Source organism: Aotus nancymaae, unplaced genomic scaffold, assembly GCF_030222135.1.
Source record: "Aotus nancymaae isolate 86718 unplaced genomic scaffold, 86718_ANA_hifiasm-v0.15.2.pri h1tg000029l, whole genome shotgun sequence".
Lineage (NCBI taxonomy): Eukaryota > Metazoa > Chordata > Mammalia > Primates > Aotidae > Aotus > Aotus nancymaae.
The window spans coordinates 90123152-90141071 of NW_026988442.1; the positions used below are offsets into that span (position 1 = coordinate 90123152).

Sequence of the window (17920 nt, forward strand, 5' to 3'; positions counted from 1 at the left end):
CCGCCATCCCTGCCTTCAGGAAGCCTGGATGAACTGATCCTCGGCAGATGCAGTTCTCCTTTTAAAAGCCTGCAGTATCCTTCCATTTAACTTACATTTAATGAGCCCTGCTATGGGTCGGGCTCTGTGCTAAGTAGAGGAATATGGGATGAAGGAGACAGGGAGGAGATGGGTAAACAGACAACAGCCAGTGAAGACTGCTCTGTGGGAGCACAAAGGTGCACTCCTGATAACATGAAGAAAGGAAAACTACGCCTTTCCTTAAGGAAGTTTCTAAAATCTCTGACCCGAATTTCTGCTTCAGAGAAGCTGGTCTACCTTAATTTTTGTTTGGCATCCAGAAATGTGGGAAGTAATTTTGTGCCTATTTCTCTTTCAATAATTCCCCATTTGACAAGTGGAAAAAAGACTTTTGTGACTGCTGACTCTCCTCCAGGCATTTACATGCTCTGTGAGTCTCTTTAAGGGCAGGAAAGTCATCTGACCCTGTAGGAAAATTTCTGGTGATTTTTACACAGTTGCTGACTCTGACTATCCCACACATTGAAGGTGTAGAAACCGGTTCCTTATGTCATCTCTTAATGAAACCCACTCGTAGGAGCAACTTATAGCAACCCGCTAGTGAAAGTCACTCACCTCCACCCAGTTTATTCATAGACTTGCTAACTTCGGTGATTTTACCCTCCTGTTCTAAAATATTTGGAGGAAATGCCCCAAAATGATTTAGGAATATATATGTTTAAAAATAAATGTTAATAATGGCCTCAGTTCTACAAAAAACTGATGGAAGACATGCCATCAACATATGAAACTTTCAAATATCCATGCTTCTGAAAATCATAATGCAAGATGTCAAAAAATAACTTTCTAAAATAGACACTTTTTCTCTGTATCTCTTCACCTTAGAAAATTGAAACAGTAGAATATACAATTTATTACAAGTAAATTCTTTGCTTATCATACACGTTTTCAAATATTTTCATGCTGAAATACCTACACTGATGTGGAGACACATCTGCCACTTCCTCATTTGCACCATTCCTTGGCTGATACTGCCTTTCGCGTTCCAAGAGCATTCCTGGCAAAAGTAGGGGTAAGACCTTAGGGTCAGCAAGGGCAGGTTGCAACATAATCCAGTTAAATCACACACAGTCAGAATAAGGGGGAATCTGATGGGCCTGGGCAGAAGTTTGCCATCTCAGTTGACTCTGAGTTTCTCGAGAACAGAGGCGTCTTTTCACTGAACAAGACTTAGTGTCGCAGAGTGCAGAGCAGTGTAAACATCTTCTAAAAATATAGTAATCATTTCATTATTAATGAAAATGTTTTAGCAAAACAAGCATATAACATAAAACAAATTTACATCCGGAGAACATGTGTTGAGATGTTAGATATTTAAGTACCATTTTCTAGGACACTAAAGTAACTCTGAAATAGCTGTGAGGTGACAAAACAATGGGCTAATTACATCTGACACATTCTTTAAACCAGATCTGAAAAATTTACTTAGAAACCCTTTGCTAGTCCAATTCCATATGTATAAGATGACATTCAAAGTTATTGAAACAAAACCTTTTATGGGTTCAACTGTCTTTCTCCCCAGCCAGTCTGAAAGAAGGAGATTTTATAGTAATTGAAGACAGGACATTTCAGCATGTCTTTATTTCTGGGCAGGTGGCAGACTTGTGTTTGCGTGATGTGTTTTGTTTTCTCTCCTACGTGTTTCCATCATCTGGCCAGAATCTACTCTCCTGAGCAGATGATTCGTGACAATATCCTTCTCTCTTTCCTTCCCCTTTATCTCCAGGGGTGATAGCAGTGGTGATATTCATCATCTTCTGTATCATCGGCATCATGACCCGGTTCCTCTACCAGCACAAGCAGTCACATCGTACAAACCAGATGAAGGAGAAGGAATATCCAGAAAATTTGGACAGTTCCTTCAGAAATGATATTGACTTGCAAAACACAGTGAGCGAGTGTAAACGGGAATATTTCATCTGAAAAACTGCAGGGTTCCTACTACTCTTTTTTCTTGTTGCTCAATTATCTCCTCCCCCTCTTCTCTCCTGTCTTTTGATTTGTTCATTCTCTTTATTTTCTGCTTGCCATTTCTTTTTCGGAACACATTGCATCCACCGCAGCACCAATTCTCTTGACTCAGCCCAGGAGACCAGGCGGCTGTGGCCACAGCCTTCCTCTCTGATGAACCTATCGGGTAAAAACGACCACTCAAGAGACTGACTTCACTATTCAAGACAAGGAAGAGACACATGTGTGCACTCCTGCATGTTCAGTTCTGTACTTACAGTTTCTAAAATGCACTGTTCAGTTTTGCAGCCATTTGGTGGTTCAGACTTGCTTTGAACCTAAGCTCTGTGGCTTAGGCACATGACGGTCATTCCTGACATCCTTCCCATCTCAAGTCCATTCTTACCAGGGAACCCAGGGCAAGGCGAGAAGAACCTAGAGGCCTGGTTTGCCTTGTTGGCGTTGTAAAAGGACTAAGAGAGGTTTGTTTTGTGATCATTTACTTTCTTTACCATAGGCAATCCCTTGCCTTTACTCATCACGCTTTTTCACTATGATTCTTAGCCCCTGAGTATTTTCAAATATATGATTGCTGATAGCAGTGAGCAAAATCATTTTGTTCCTTTCTCACTACTCTCTGCTGGGGCCAACACTTTGGGACAGCACACCATAGCATAAAGCTAGGGGATGCATGGAAATAGTAGCTTGAAGCTAGGACGTAAGAAGAAAGCTTCTAGGAAGTAGATGTTCCATATCTTCAAAAATGCCTCCTCCAATTTTGTAAGAATGCTAGCTAGGTATTCCTGAGATTATTATACTGAGATACAATATATATACACACATATACATTGCTGCAGCATAAAGAAATTGAAATAAAAGTTTAAAATAGTACCTGGTTCAATGAAAGAGGCTAAGCCATCTTAACTCAGCTTTAAAACAAAAATGAAATCAGGAAAAAAAAATTTAAAAAAAAAAAAACTGCATGAAAGAAGAGAAATACCAAACAGAATTCTTCCCTTCCATTCACTTACTAAAGACCTGGTGAGAACAATTAATTTAAATTTGCAAGTTTCACATTTTTGAACATCAAGCTATTTTCCAAGAGGTTTAGGAAGCATTAACATAAGATGCATAACGTAGGATGCATTAACATTAACATAAGTGGCATGATCACCTTTAGCTGACTAACATTGCTAACTAACAGGGCTCCTCATTAGCATATCACATTTTCAAATCTGCTACGCCCTATATACGTAAAGACCCTTCCACACACCGTTTTGTAGGATTAAACTCCCAAAAGAGGTGGTGACAAATTTCAGAGTCTTTGCCCCTTTTCGTAACAAAGCATTGAAAACACAGTCATTCCTGCAAGAAGGCCTTGAGCTCATCCATGGGGTTGTGGCAAAGATCTTAATGATTTTTCTGTGGCAATATACGTCATTCTTTGTCCCGGGCAATCTTGGAGAAAAAGGTAAGGAGAAAACAATATAAATGCTCCAAGATGCCGGAAATGCTCGTAGAATGATTCTCAGATGTGGAAAACACTTGCTGATTCTCTTTATGAGGCAGATTCAATTTGGAGAACAATGACCACAGCTCTGTTCGCCAGCCTTGACAGTTAGCAGACATTCCGTCTTGTGCTTAGTGCACGCTGTCTCTCGCCTCTCACAATGAGGAATTTGGTTGCTTCATGCCATTTCGAGCACAGCTTTTCTTTCAGTTTCAGAGCTTATGAGATAAGGATTTAGTCTGCAATCATGTTTCTCTATTTTAAGATATTCTCTCCTTAAAATTGTCTGTGGATTTGAGCTTAATCACTTTATCATCTACATTACATCTTTTGGCTAGTAAATTTATTTTAAAGTGATTTTAACAATGATAACATTTCTCTCATTTTAGTTTTTGTTTATTTGCTGTTTGTTTGTTTTTTTAGACTGGGTTTCACTCTGTCGCCCAGGCTGCAGTGCAATGGCACGATCTTGGCTCAATGCAACCTCTGCCTCCTGGGTTCAAGCAATTCTCCTGCCTCAGCCTCCTGAGTAGCTGGGATTACAGGCACCTACCACCTCGCCCAGCTAATTTTTGCATTTCTAATTGAGACAGGGTTTCACCATGTTGCCCAGGCTGGAGTGCAGTGGCGTGATCTTGGTTCACTGCAACCTCCACCTTCCAGGTTCAAGCAATTCTCCTGCCTCAGCCTCCCGAGTAGCTGGGATTACACGTGCCCACCACCACACCCAGCTAATTCTTGTATTTTTAGTAGTAACGGGGTTTCACCACATTGGCCAGGCTGGTCTCGAACTCCTGACCACATGATCCACCCGCCTTGGCCTCCCAAAGTGCTGGGATTGCAGGCGAGAGCCCCCACGCCCAGCCTCCTTTTAGTTTTAATAAGATGAATGATTCTTTAGTAAGACAAAGGATCTTTAAATACTGTTTTCCCCTGCTCTTTCTTTCCTTTCTTCAATTTTCACTTTTGAATTTGCTATTTCCATAAAAATGCTGTATAAATCGTCCTTTTGCTTGGCTATATATTCCTTTGTCCCCTGAAATAAAAGTCACCATGAAGTGTAGTGGGTTTAACCTGAAGCATCTCCAATAATGAAATAGAAAGGGAAGGGAAGGTGTGAGTAATAAAGCTGGAACTCTTCATTATTCAATCTCTGAGCAGTGAGGACTATATTTTGCTGACATAGTGCTAATAGAAGAAATGGAGACTAGCAAAGGCTAACTCAGAGTATTTGATTTTCTCATTTAAATATATATGCTTGTAGATTGTCCTGTAGGATGAAGAATCTGTGAAGCTCTATCCTGACCACAATTGCACTACAAAATCAATTGGCATCTTCCTCCCGTGTGTAGACTCCACGCACACTACATACCACAGACCTAAATATAGATGCCAGGACAGTGCAATCTGCATGCTACTCTTCTAAGTAGTCTCAGGGCTAAAGCAGAATTATTTTTACAGGGTTGAATTATTTCAAAACCCCAGAAAACACTAACTTTCGCTAGATGTATATGAAATACAAGTGAATTGTACCCTCCAAAGTAGAATTCAATTTACAGTTAGATATTTTGCTAACTCTGAATGTCTTTCCTCAGTGGTACCCAGATCCATGCAGTTTTATGTAATTGTTCAATCGTATGAATGTTTCAATCCTTGAGCAATTATCAACTCGAAGGAGACTTTGAAAGCATCTTAATCTCGCTTAACCACTTTTTTTTTTTGTTCTTGTTAACCTACCCCATTCAGATTTCCCAACTATATGCTCTGGCCACCCGTGCCACAATGATCTCTTCCACTTAAACTCTCAGCCTTCAGTAACTGCTGTTTACAAAACGATTTTATGGAATATGTGTTACTTTACGGTAAAACCAGAAGTACTTGTGAAATTTCATATTTTCATGGGGCTGTTTCACTGACTTTTTTTCCACCAAACAAATCTATTTATGTAAGCAACAGTGTGTTTGCTTACCCTAAAATATATTTAACCTACTGCATCATTTATTGTGTGTATAGGCTCAATTGCCATCTTTGTGAAAATTTGTCTGGAGAAATAGACATTTGTCATTTCTCTAGATATATTTTTATGGATAGCTTTGCCTCTTCTATTCACCCTCAGCTGTACTTAGAAGATTTATTTAAGGATCCTGGGGTGATATTTTAAAACAATTTTTTTTCTCTTTAGTAATAACAGAGATGGTACTAATTTGACTTCTACGTTTTGTCAGACCCATCTACACCTAAACGTAGCAAGAGCAGGATAGAACAAAATAAAGAGACTGCTCTCTTCTTTCTTCATTCATGAAGTATTTATGGAATGCCAATGAATGCTGTGCTAGGCATTGGATTAACATATATAAATTACAACTTTTCCTTGTCTTTGGGGAGCTCAAAATCTAGCAGGTAAGACCTGTATTGTTGCAACAGGGGTACGCATAAAGTGCCCGAGAATGCAGCACACGGTCCTGCACAATTATTTTTGTAAAGCGTTTTCTAGAAAGAAACAGTTAAATTTCTGAGAAATATTTGTCTTTTTTTAACTACTGCTTCCCCCTTCCATAAGCTGTTTTGTTTCTCCTCCTTAAAGTAAATATCTATCAAGCATGTAGATTTCTGTAGAAAGAAGTGGATTGATTTTTAAGGACAGTAACAATAAATGGTCTCTGTCTCTGCCATACATTTGGGGAGGCCGAATTCTCTACATTCTTGTTTGAGGTCAGGTTGGGGGATTCCAAAAGGCTTCCTTCCCATGAGTTGGACTGTGAAGTGTCTCCAATTTGGCCCTTGTCCTTCCCTTTTCTCAGTTCTTTTACTGCCATGTGTTTGTGGCCTATTGCCTGCCATTGTTCTTCCAGATGTTGCTGAAAGTGGTTTTGTTGCAGTCCAGCTGTTTCTAAAATCCTCCTTTGTCCTGATGAGCCATTTTGACTCTACATAGGCAAATTTCTGAAATTAACTGAAGTCTACCCTTCAGTCCATAAACGACTAAAAAATGTTGTCCATTTATGTGAGGTCTCACTTCTGAGCTGGAGTGAATGTTTCCCATCTTAAGGTCATACCTGCTCCCTCTCTGCAGGAAGTTAATTCACTTAGAGAAGCTGCACTGGGTGGGTGCAAGCACAGTCAACTTATCCAGTCCAAGATATCCAGGGAGACAAGCATCAGGCCTGTTGAATCCTTTCTTAGGAAAGGAAAGGTCTTAACAGATTGTTCACCAACTGCCCTAGCTTCCTTTGAGCTTCCCCATAGCTACCATCCATCAAAACCTCATTGCAGCAGCAGCCTGCCAAAAGGCCTTTGGGATACTTGTATGGTTCTGCCACTCATTCTTCCTTAACCAAAAGGCTTGGACATACTTAGTCCTCAATTGTCCTACAAGTCATGTATCGACTAAATAAATAAACAGACTGTTGTTCTTGAAGATGGCAAAGGTTATTAATGGAAGAAGATGCAGGCAAACTCAAAACTTTCAGAAATCTTGGAGGCTAACTGAGTTCTATTTCGTGTCTCTCATGCAGTTTGAACATGTTTTCTTAAAATACATATAACGGAATTAAATTACTTCTCCATGCTGTTCTTGGGCCTTCCTTGGCCTCTTCTTTTATCCCCTGTTCCATACTCTTGTTTGTGGAACCATCTAATTTGCAGATTTTGGTTGTCTCTAATTCTCAGATCTGCCTTCACAAATTCCAAATAGTTGAACCACCTAAAGGGGAAAAAGTGCAACACACACACACACATGCACACACAAGTGCACACTTTGTAAAAATAGGGCTGTTATTCAACTTTTCTCTAGATCATTCTACAGACGTATCTGTTTGGTAGGGAGAGAAGCATTCCTCTTTTATGTTGACAATTATTTGAATCCTTCATATAAGGTTTTAATAATTAACCGGTTTGCTATTTTTGAGTGATTATTTTATCTTATTTTGCACTAAGGTACTCTGAGGAAGAACAGCAAAGCACATTTTCTAGTGAAATATTGTACTTTGTAAGCTAGTTGTCTGTCTTTTGTAACGTTCATAATCTACGAAGTGGCTGAGCAGACATGAACAGCGGTTAATGCAAAAGTTGGTTTTGATTTCAACCACACCCGCTGGGAACTTCTCAAGGAGGAAGAGGGGCCGGTGGCAGTAATTGGTGGCTGTATGAGGTGAGGAAGGTCAGTTTTCCACCATGAATCAGTGGTGGCAGCCTTTCCACTTTCCTGGCTCCTAACTCAGGAGTCTCTTTAGTGCATTTGGATCATTGTCTTATTCATTAGGGAAAGAGGCAATATCATGGGTTTTGCATGAATAATTCTTGACTCACCTTTGCATGATAATTTTTTACATTCCAACACTTCTTCAGTCACAAATTTTTTTTCAATTTTTAAAAAAATTTTTCAGGATTTTCTCAGAGTGCTTTAGAGCTATTACTATAACTATTTAACCTGCCCAGGTTAAGCACCCAGATACAACTTTCAGGAAACAAAACTGTCAGAAAACTGCCCTAGGTCTATTACCCTCAGTCAGAGCCCCTGTGAGTGGAAGTCCTCAGATTCTGGAATCCATCCAGTGTCTTTCTTTTCCTTCCATTGTTCCTGACATGAATAAGCATACCATAACTGTAAGAAGGAATGATTACTCGGCAGCCCTGACAGTGAGTACCACCAGGGACCTAGGATCTAAGACCGTCTGGGAACACTGTTTTTCTCAGTCCTTCAGGTGACACAGGGAAACCCTTTATAAAATAGGACAAAATCAGGAGATTAGTCCCAAGCCAAGACCAAAAGTGAAGATAATTGTGTTCATGATTTAAGCCTGATCTTATTTTCATTAGTGTCATAGTCTTACACGCTTCAGATGCCAGAAATATCTTCAGAGCATATGAATAAAGTGCTGGATATGCAACAGGAATAATGCATTCCCCTACAGACTCTTTGAAAGGTTTTCTCTTTCAAGAAAACTTGAAGGGAAAATATTAATGGGCATCAGCCTGGGCATACTTTCCCATTAAAGTCAGCCTCTATCCCAAATGTTTTACATGAAATATTCACCTAGTCTATTCTGTTTGAAAGGCAGTATTAACCTGTGTAACCTTGTCCTGCCTTAAACACTGTTGAAAACAATACCAAACTTTAAAGCAGCATAGTTATATAATAGAGAGACTGCATTTAGTGAGGACCGAGACCAAGAATTTTCTCTTACAGAGTCTGGCGGTTGCCAGGCTTCCTGATATTCCGTGTTGCCTTGGGCTAACGTTTTCCTTAGTCACCAGCCTATGGCAGAAAGGCAGTCATGTATAAATGAATATCCATGACCATGTTCTAATATAACTTTATTTACAAAAACTGACATAGTCCATAGGTTGTGGTTTGCTGATTCCTAAGATAGAGCATCACAGTGTCCGTTTCAGATGGGAAGTAAGTCTTCCTATGGCACGTTCAGGTCCTCCCATTCAGGGAATGAGAAAGAGTAAAGAGATAAATAATAAATTGCAGAAATAATAAATAATAAATTGCAGAATAACCTCCCCACAAAAATACACATAGGTCAGACTCTTTCTTATGGTAAAAGCACAAAACAGGTCATCTTTTTGTGGGACTGCTGGAGCCTACCTTTTCCTTTTTATCTTCTGATTTTTGTTCTTAAAACAAAACCCCAAGTGATGTTGCCTCATTCCAAGTCAGTTTTGTAGACCATGTAACATGTCTTAATACACTGTATGGGGAAAAAATAAAAGTTAGCCTTAGATTTCTTTGTTTTCTATGGTTATTGTTGTACAGAAGAAAGACAAACTGTAAATAATGTATATTTAATAAAGAGAACATTTTGTATGATTTTGTGTGGAAGACAAATGTGCCTTGCTGTGTTTTCTTGAGTTAATGAAGAGTCAAACAATTAATCCCTTAGCTCCCATTCTCGTTCCTTAGACCATTAACTCCTAGACAACATGACCTGTGGGGTTGCTGGAGAAACACGAAACTCCCACTGGCTGGGTTTATTGATTTCAGCATGGCTAAAAGTACTGTCTTGGGCTCACTCATCGCTCAGCTGAGTTATCCTGGGCAACACGCCTGGCTCAAATGTATATAGGAGCAAGCTCATTGATTCGGTCAATGTCAACCTCAGTGTTCTGGAACTACCCTGGTTGCAGCTACCCACATGAAACTTCAGACTGTCTTCCACACTCATCAGCGCCCACTCACAGGAACTGCAGTTCTTCTGTCTCCTGGGCTACATCTTTTTCTTTCAAAGGACCTCAACCCTATGTGTTTAAGAGACGAAACAAAGACCACTGTGAAACGGAACCCACTTCATGCCGTGTTTATTAAGACTTCTATATATGAGGTAGTCGGCACACACACAGAGATTTAAAACTGACGGGGCTTTGAACAGAAGAGAGACACTATCAGATTTACCCTTAAGAAAAACCTATCTAACTTCTCAATGGAGAAGGAACCACAGCAGGACAGGAGACGGGAGGAGAGGACAGTTAGGGTCCATTTCAAAAGCCTGAGGGAGGGCGGTGGTAGCTTGGACTAGTGCTGTAGGAGCAAAGATTCTAGCTGTAGCTGGGTCTAGACAGAAACGACAGGGCTTGGTGGATTGGAAAGAGAGTGTGGGTGGAGCAAACAATCAAGAAAGCCTGGATTTGGGGCTTAAGCAACTGAGTAGATTGGAGCAGAGTTTTTGTTTTATTTTGTTTTGGAAAATCGTGGCTGTGAAATGAGAAGAGTAGACGATTTTAATTTGGGATTTTGTTAAGTTTGAGGTTTCAACTGGGCAGCAAGTATCAATGGAAGGTCAGTGGCTGGGTGCATGTTTGTAGCTCGGCAGCGAGGTCTGGTCTGCAGATACTCGAGAGATGTGTATATGCGTACATGTCTATGTATGAATAGGTATATCCACACACAGGCATGTGCACGTGTGCCACACACACACACACACAGGTTGGCATCGTCTAGGGCAGGAGGATAACTAGGAAGTAGATCTAGGAGCAGTGGATGTTCTGGGAGGATAAGCTACACAAGGAAACCTGCAAATGTGCATTGAAGAATAAGGACAACCAGGTGAGTCAGTTGGCGCCCTGAGTATAAAGTGCTTCATCAGGAGGAAGCAGAGAGTTATTAGATACTACTGAGAAACTAAGGCAAGTGAGAAGAAATGAAAGCCACAGGCCTGGCAAGGTGAAGGCACTGATGACCCTTTCTAGAGCCATGTAATGAAGAAGTGGGGAGAACGTATGATTAGAGTCAGCTGAAAAGTTGGCAAAGCATGGGGGCAGCATGGAACCAGGCTCAGGGCATGTGAGCAGTAGAAGCAAGTGAACATCAGAGTTAGACAGACCGGGGCTCAAATAACTTAAAACCCCTTTCCTTAATTTTGTGATCTGAAATAAATTGACCAATGTAACTCTTATATTTTCCAGATAAAGACTGGGAAACAAAATGAAACAAGCAAAACAACTTCACAGATCCTGAGGACTGAATGAAATCATGCACACACACCAACCTAGGAGCACAGTTCATGGTCAGGGGCTCTTTGCAATGCCGTGTTTCAGTAAATTTTTTTATCATATCCTAATCTATAGGAAATAATGCACACACATATCACACAGAATTAAATAAAGTGAGGCACAGAAAAGGCAATCATGCTTAGTTCGGCATGAGGGCTTGATAGTGATTTGTAAGCAAATCGGGCTAGAAATGAGTCTAGATCTGGCTCTGCCATAAATTAGGTGTGTGACCTTTAATAAATCATATGCAGAGAGCCTTTAAAATGTTTCCTTGAAAGATAAGTTATGAATCTAAATAATGAAATGAATCAATTATCTTAAAAGAAATGTTGTGATAATTTGTGATATCACATAAATTGGACTTACAGGCTTTTGGACAGACAGTCATGACTTAAATTTGTTGTTGTTGTTGTTGTTGTTGTTGTTGTTTTTATTGAGACAAAGTCTAACTCTGTCCCCCAGGGTGAAGTGAAGTGGCACGATCTCAGCTCACTGCAACCTCTGCCTCCCGGGTTCAAGCAATTCTCCTGCCTCAGCCTCCCAAGTAGCTGAGATTACAGGAGCGCACCACCACACCCAGCTAATCTTTGAATTTTTAGTGGAGACAGCATTTCACCATGTTGGCCAGGCAGGTCTCAAACTCCTGACCTCAAGTGATCTGCCCATGTAGGCCTCTGGGGTTACAGACATGAACCACCATGCCTGGCCAAAATGTTAACTCTTTTTAATTGGTAGCTGAGGGACAGCAAGTGCATAAGTGGCTTCTCATCTCACCTCTGAGCTTCAATTCCTCATCATTCAAAAGATTTTATATTTTGTTTTAAGCCACTAAATTAGTGTTAATTTGTTACACAGCAATCATAAACTAATACTGTCATATTCCTTAGTGGCCTTATGATCAACCTGTGCATGATGCCACATAGGAATAACAGCATCTTCTTCATAAGGCTGTTATAGGGATACCATTAGTTTAATTTTGTAAAGAGCTTAGAACAGTCTGTGGTACATATATGAGTGTTTTTAGGTTGTCAAAAGATGTTTAAGCAATATCATGTCCTCAGAAAAAATGCTAGTTTCCCTCCCTTCTTTTTTTATGAGCTTGATTCTAGTCGTATAGCAGAATCAGAGTAAAACAGGAAGTTCATGAGGGACTGTGTTAGTCTGAGGTCTGTTTTTCATCCCTGTATTTGGTTTAGGCCAATGAATTAATGGAGGAGACAAAGATGTCCTTTAGTCCAAGCAGACCTACAGTATGTGGGTGAAAAAAACTGATGTTATTTTAAAATACTCAAATTTGGAAATGATATCTTAGGCCATTCAAGCCGCTACAACAAAATGCCATAAACTGGGTGGTTTATAAACAGGAGAAATTTATTGTTCACATTTCTGGAGGCTGGAAGTGCAAGATCAGGGTACCAGCAAGGAAGAGGGAGCTGTTCATTCTGTTTTACGAGAGTACTAATCCCTTTCATGAAGGCTCCATACTCAAAGGCCTCACCTTCTAATACTGTCACTTTACAGGTTGGACTTTCAACGTATGAATTTTATGGGGAATGCAAACATTCATCCCACTGCAAAGTCAATATGAATTTATTTTAATTTTCATGGTGATTCAAACAGAAAGTTTTCCTGGGCCTAACTCTTATCAGGTAAATTATCTCACAGTGTCTGCTCCTCTGAACCAGAGACCAGGAAAGCATTTTGAATGCATGAGAGCTATGGCTGAGTTCCGTCTGTCACCAACACACAGGGGTTGCTGAAAGCCAAGTCTATGAATGTGAAATCCTTCCATGGGGAGGAAGCAGGAGCTCTAATGACAGCGCTGACTGATAAGGTAAATCCAGTTCAGCCATGTCCTCTGAGGCACTCTAACTGTTGGAAAGGGCCTTAGAGAATTCAAACCTATCTTAGAGCCATCTTTCAACTGCGTGGAGGAGAAATGCCATCAGCTGAAAGTACACAAGAATGCTCTCTGTGTAACGGCAGACGTGGCAGCTCTCACTTTCCTGACACTTTGGTTTGGAGACTGTGACATCTCGTCCCTGTCTCCCAGGACACTTTGTTGTGTGTGAAGCTCTTATTTAAGAAATATAGACTTTACTTCTATGAAATACTTAGAATAGTCAACCTCATAGAGACGGAAAGCAGAATGATGGTTGCCAGAGATGGTGGGAGGTACAGGGGCAGGTAAGAAAAGGGAAATGAAGAGTTACTATTTGATGAGCACAGAGGTTCAATTCCATCCTTCCAAGCAATTTGGAAAGATGCAAATAATTCTGAAGATGGACGGTGGTAATGGTTGCATAACGATGTAAGTGTATGTAATATCACTGAACTCGACTTCCTGCTAGCAAGGATTAAAATAATTCTTAAAAAAAAAACACTGAACTATACACACAAAAATGGCAGAGATGGTACATTTTGTTATGTGTACTTTACCACAATTTTTAAAAAATGGGGAAAAATAAATGCTGGCTTTATGAAGATAATTAGAATAAGTCAAATATCTTCATGAATGCACAATAATAATAAATAAAATAATAGAATATTACCATTTTTGTGGACCTATTGTGTGTACAGTTCTTTTTATATGTTACCTCTTACTGTCATAATAAAATCATGAGGGGTAATATTTTTGTCATTTTGTAGATAAGAATATCTAGCCTAAGAAAATTAAGTTGTTAAAATTAAGACATAGTGTGATGTCACAGACACTTGAATTCAACATCCGTTTTGTTCATTATTATCTATGTGGCTTTGGGCAAAACTCTTACCCTGTTACTCAATTTCTTACCTAGAAAACTAGAATATTTCTGTTTTCAGGAAACAATATCTATTTTCCAGAATCATACTGCTGGTTAGTGGAGCTAGTAAATATCTAACACATTTTGCCTTAAACCACACTTTGCTCAATCAAGCTGCTCCACAACTAATTCAAGTGATGCATTTTGGCTCTAGTGCAACTGATCTGTCTCAGACTTCTCCTGCTTAATAAAACTACCAAAAACTAACAAACAAACAAAAAACAGCAACAAAAAACATCTTCCAAAAACATAAACAGGTGCTAAAGAGAGTTGTTAAAGGCCATTAATATGAAAATGAGGCTTTCTCAGGCCAGTTATACAGAACCAACATTGAAACAGAGGAAGCAAGAGAGTGGGACACAGGACGGTTGGAGTCATTCCATGCCCGCCAGCATTGCTTCCTGATGTGCCTATTCTCAGGACCAGTCCTTGGAGAGCGTGGAGTGCAGCTGGCATTTTTTTGTGGATATCTAAGATGGGGAAATATTCTCTGGAAGAATAATATTTACATGAAGCTGGGGCTGATAGGAAACATCTGTTAGCACATAGGCTTATGACCAGGTAGAAATCAAGTGCTGCCCTCAATAAACAGAGAGAGCTTATTCAGCATACGAACCACCCATCTTGGGATCTTGGTGGTACATTCACGAAAGAGTTCACTCCAATCCTGCGGGCCTTCCCTTTGTGTGTCTGTGAAGGAGCTGGTAAGCTTATTGAGGAAACTCTGTGATGCAATGTTAATTGAGAGCCTGCAATGTGTTAGATGCTAAACATCCCATTTAATTCCAAGAAGCAGTAGTCACAGCTACTAGGGAGGCTGAGGTGGGAGAATCACTGAGGCCAGGAGTTCAAAGCTGACAGGATCTATGATGGCACCTGTGAATAGCCACTGCACTCCAGCCTGGGCAACATAGCGAGAACCCCTCTCTAAAAAATAAACACAGGAATAATTAAACAAATAAATTTTAAGAATTGGGTAAACTTACAAATCAAACTACTAGAAGACAAATAGAGATCAACTTAGTGTTTGTCTGCATATACGTTCTTTAGCATTTTATTTGACATGAAACATGTTTTTATTTGATATTCCTTAAGATTTGTGAGATGACTTTTTTTTTTTAAGATGGAGTTTCACTCTGTCGCCCAGGCTGGAGTGCGGTGGCGCAATCTCAACTCACTGCAACCTCCACCTCCTGGGCTCAAACAATTCTCCTGCCTCAGCCTCCCGAGTAGCTGGGATTACAGGCATGTGTCACCATGCCCAGCTAATTTTGCTAATTTTTGTATTTTTAATAGAGACAGGGTTTCACCATGTTGGCCAGGCTGGTCTCGAACCCCTGAGCTCAGGTGATCCGGCCTCCTCTGCCTCCCAAAGTGCTGGGTTACAGGCGTGAGCCACTGCACCTGGCCTATGAGATGACTTTTTGTGTTACCATCATAGTGTGTAATACTACTTTTATTGTATATTATCTGAGAGAAACTATTCATTTCCTCCCTAATTTATTGACTCTTTAAACAAATGTTGGTCAGCCCTTTTGATGTAGATTTTGTGTAAGATAATGGAAATAATCACATAATAAGGTACGGCTTCTGCTTGCAAGGGGCCGTGGTAATGTTGCAAAGGTCAGCAGGTGAGCAATAAGCCTATGTAGCAGGTGCTGTAGAGACTAATCCAGTGTTCTGATTAGCACATGAGTGGGCACCTGGCTGAGGGAGCTGTTGTTCCAGCTGTGTCTCACAGGCCTAGAGGATGATTAGAATTTAGGTGGAAATTAGTACTCAAGAGAGAGGAAGTAGCATTTGAAAGAAGACATTTCAGGAAATTGTACATAGCTCCGTATAGGTTAGAATAAGGTTAGAAAGTTGTTATTTGAAAATGACAGACGTCACGGCAGAGGCATGAGAATGACCTTTTACATCAAAGTTTTCACTTATGGGCTAAGGCAACAAAGTGGACATACAGGGTACATGCCGAAGTGAAACAGAATTATATTTAGGGCACATCATGGTCAAGCAAGTATTAGATGAGATTTGGTATTGGAAGTCTTCATTTCATCCCAGCCATCTTCTTCCTAGTGACAGAGGAATCACTATCTTGAGCTTCGGGTGTCTAATTTGTAATATGTATATAAAAATATTCCACTTACTGAGTTATTATGAGTAATTAAGAAGATGAACAAAGTGGAAGTATATTTGTAAATAATACAGAGCATTATTAGCTATGGATATTAGTTATTAGTTATTGGTGTTATATCTGCAAGCCAGAAGGAGGAGAAAATATCCATCGGTTACAGTAGGGATTAAGAAATCTGTTCTGTAAATATTTTAGGCTTCAAAGGTCAGTCTCCTTTGCAACTACCTCACTCTGCCATGGTAGTGTGACAGCAGTCACAGGCATTCCACAGATGAATGAGCTTGGCTGTTTTCCATAGAACTTTATGTAGGAAAACTGAAATGTAAATTTCATATAATATTGGTGTGTTATGAACTACTCTTTTTTTCAATTTTTTTCAGCTCATGGCCTGTACAAAAACAGACGCTAGGCCTGCTTTTACTTGCAGGTCGTGTTTTTCCTTACTCCTGAATTAGACCAATACTAATTAAATTAAAAATCTAGTCTTTCTTAGTATGATAAGTAGAGACATGAAATAACTGCTCTTTACCTTTTGGACATGGATGCCATTTAAATGTGCACATGCACTTAGAAAATGAGGCTGAAAATACTGAGAGCTAGCTTTCTGAAAGGTGTGGAATTCAGAAGAGTTTATGACTACTCTTGAGCTGAATAGGGAAGGATTTAAAGCAAAGGGGCCTGTTGGGTGGTTGGGTCACAGCATTGACAGGGATGAGCCAGATAATCTGTTTCTTGCCTATTTCAAAGAGTTTCCATGGAAATTAAAAAAAAGAAGAAGAGGTTGTGATTTGAAAATACTTGCTAGTCATAAAACACTTATACATTTGACCTATGATAAAATAAACTCTCTTACTTGTGGAAATCTTGCTTGTCTGGTTTGGGGGATGCAGAGGAAGTTTAAAACTTTTGCACAAGTCTCAGAAACATGACTGGATTATGCATTTAATTGTACAACAGGTTAATCAGGCTAAGTGGGCCACTTTAAAGAAAAAAAATATTGTGGAGATACAGTTTTGTTTGCTAACATAGATGATGCTAATGTATTGAAATGTCTATAGAATAATCCTAAGCTTCCAAACGTGTTCTTTACATGGCTAATAGGTGTGTTGTGAGATGTTGATCACCTAAAGCCTTTGTGAAGAATGGCAGGGTTTAGGGTTTCTGGAACAATCCAACTGGTGATCTTGTCCCCAGGTTCTGAGAAAATGGTCTGATTAGAATGAGCATCTCAGGGATGGTGGGTCAAATTCCATAGCCTCAGATCTGCGTTTTTGAGTTGGGATAAATAATATGAACAAGGCAGTCAAGCAAAAAGCATAAAGAAGTAAAAAGGCTGTTTAAGAACAAAACAAAGAAGCCTACAGCTGGAAGGCACTTCTAAGCAAAAAAGAGAAAATGAATCATATCAATTTACATTCAATAATTGGTCAAAAGTTTTGCTCTGCTGGAAAGAAGAGCCCTTTATAGAAAGCCATAAAAATCCTATAACTTTGTATGGCTTCCTCATTTCTCACTTTAAAAAAAGCTGGATGTGAATTTTCGAGTTGAATAGCTGTCAGCTTTGTGACAAGGTCAAATCTAAATGCTGAAAGATAAAGAAAAACCCTGGAGCTGTGTCACATCCAAATCAGAGGAGTTGAATGCCATGCCTTCCAGGCTTTCAATGGGTTTGGCCATAATCCCTGGCATGGACTCTAGATACTTGTCCTTAAGAGGGGAAAGGAGACATTCTGAAGTTTTAGGCCAGTCAGAAAACAAGAAAGCTACAGTGAACCATCATATAACCCATCTGGGGTAATCACGCTTTAAAAAAAAACATGAGATGTTATGACATTAGAACACAAGACTCCAAAAAGAACAAGTCTTCCGATAACAATTTAGTTTGTTTCAGTGAAAATGTACAGGCATGTAGAAATGAGATAGAAACAATAACCACCGTCTATC

The 17920-nt window shown here is 39.7% G+C and overlaps 1 protein-coding gene across 1 annotated transcript in view; it reads left to right on the top strand.

The window, feature by feature from the left end:
- CNTNAP5 (contactin associated protein family member 5) overlaps nt 1-9359 on the top strand; it is an 882261-nt gene extending 872902 nt beyond the window's left edge. Inside the window, exon 24 of the mRNA XM_021667927.2 lies at nt 1808-9359. Coding sequence (XP_021523602.2) covers nt 1808-2004 — 197 coding nt within the window. The 3' untranslated portion in view covers nt 2005-9359. The remainder of the gene's footprint in view (nt 1-1807) is intronic.
- Nucleotides 9360-17920: the final 8561 nt, after the last annotated feature.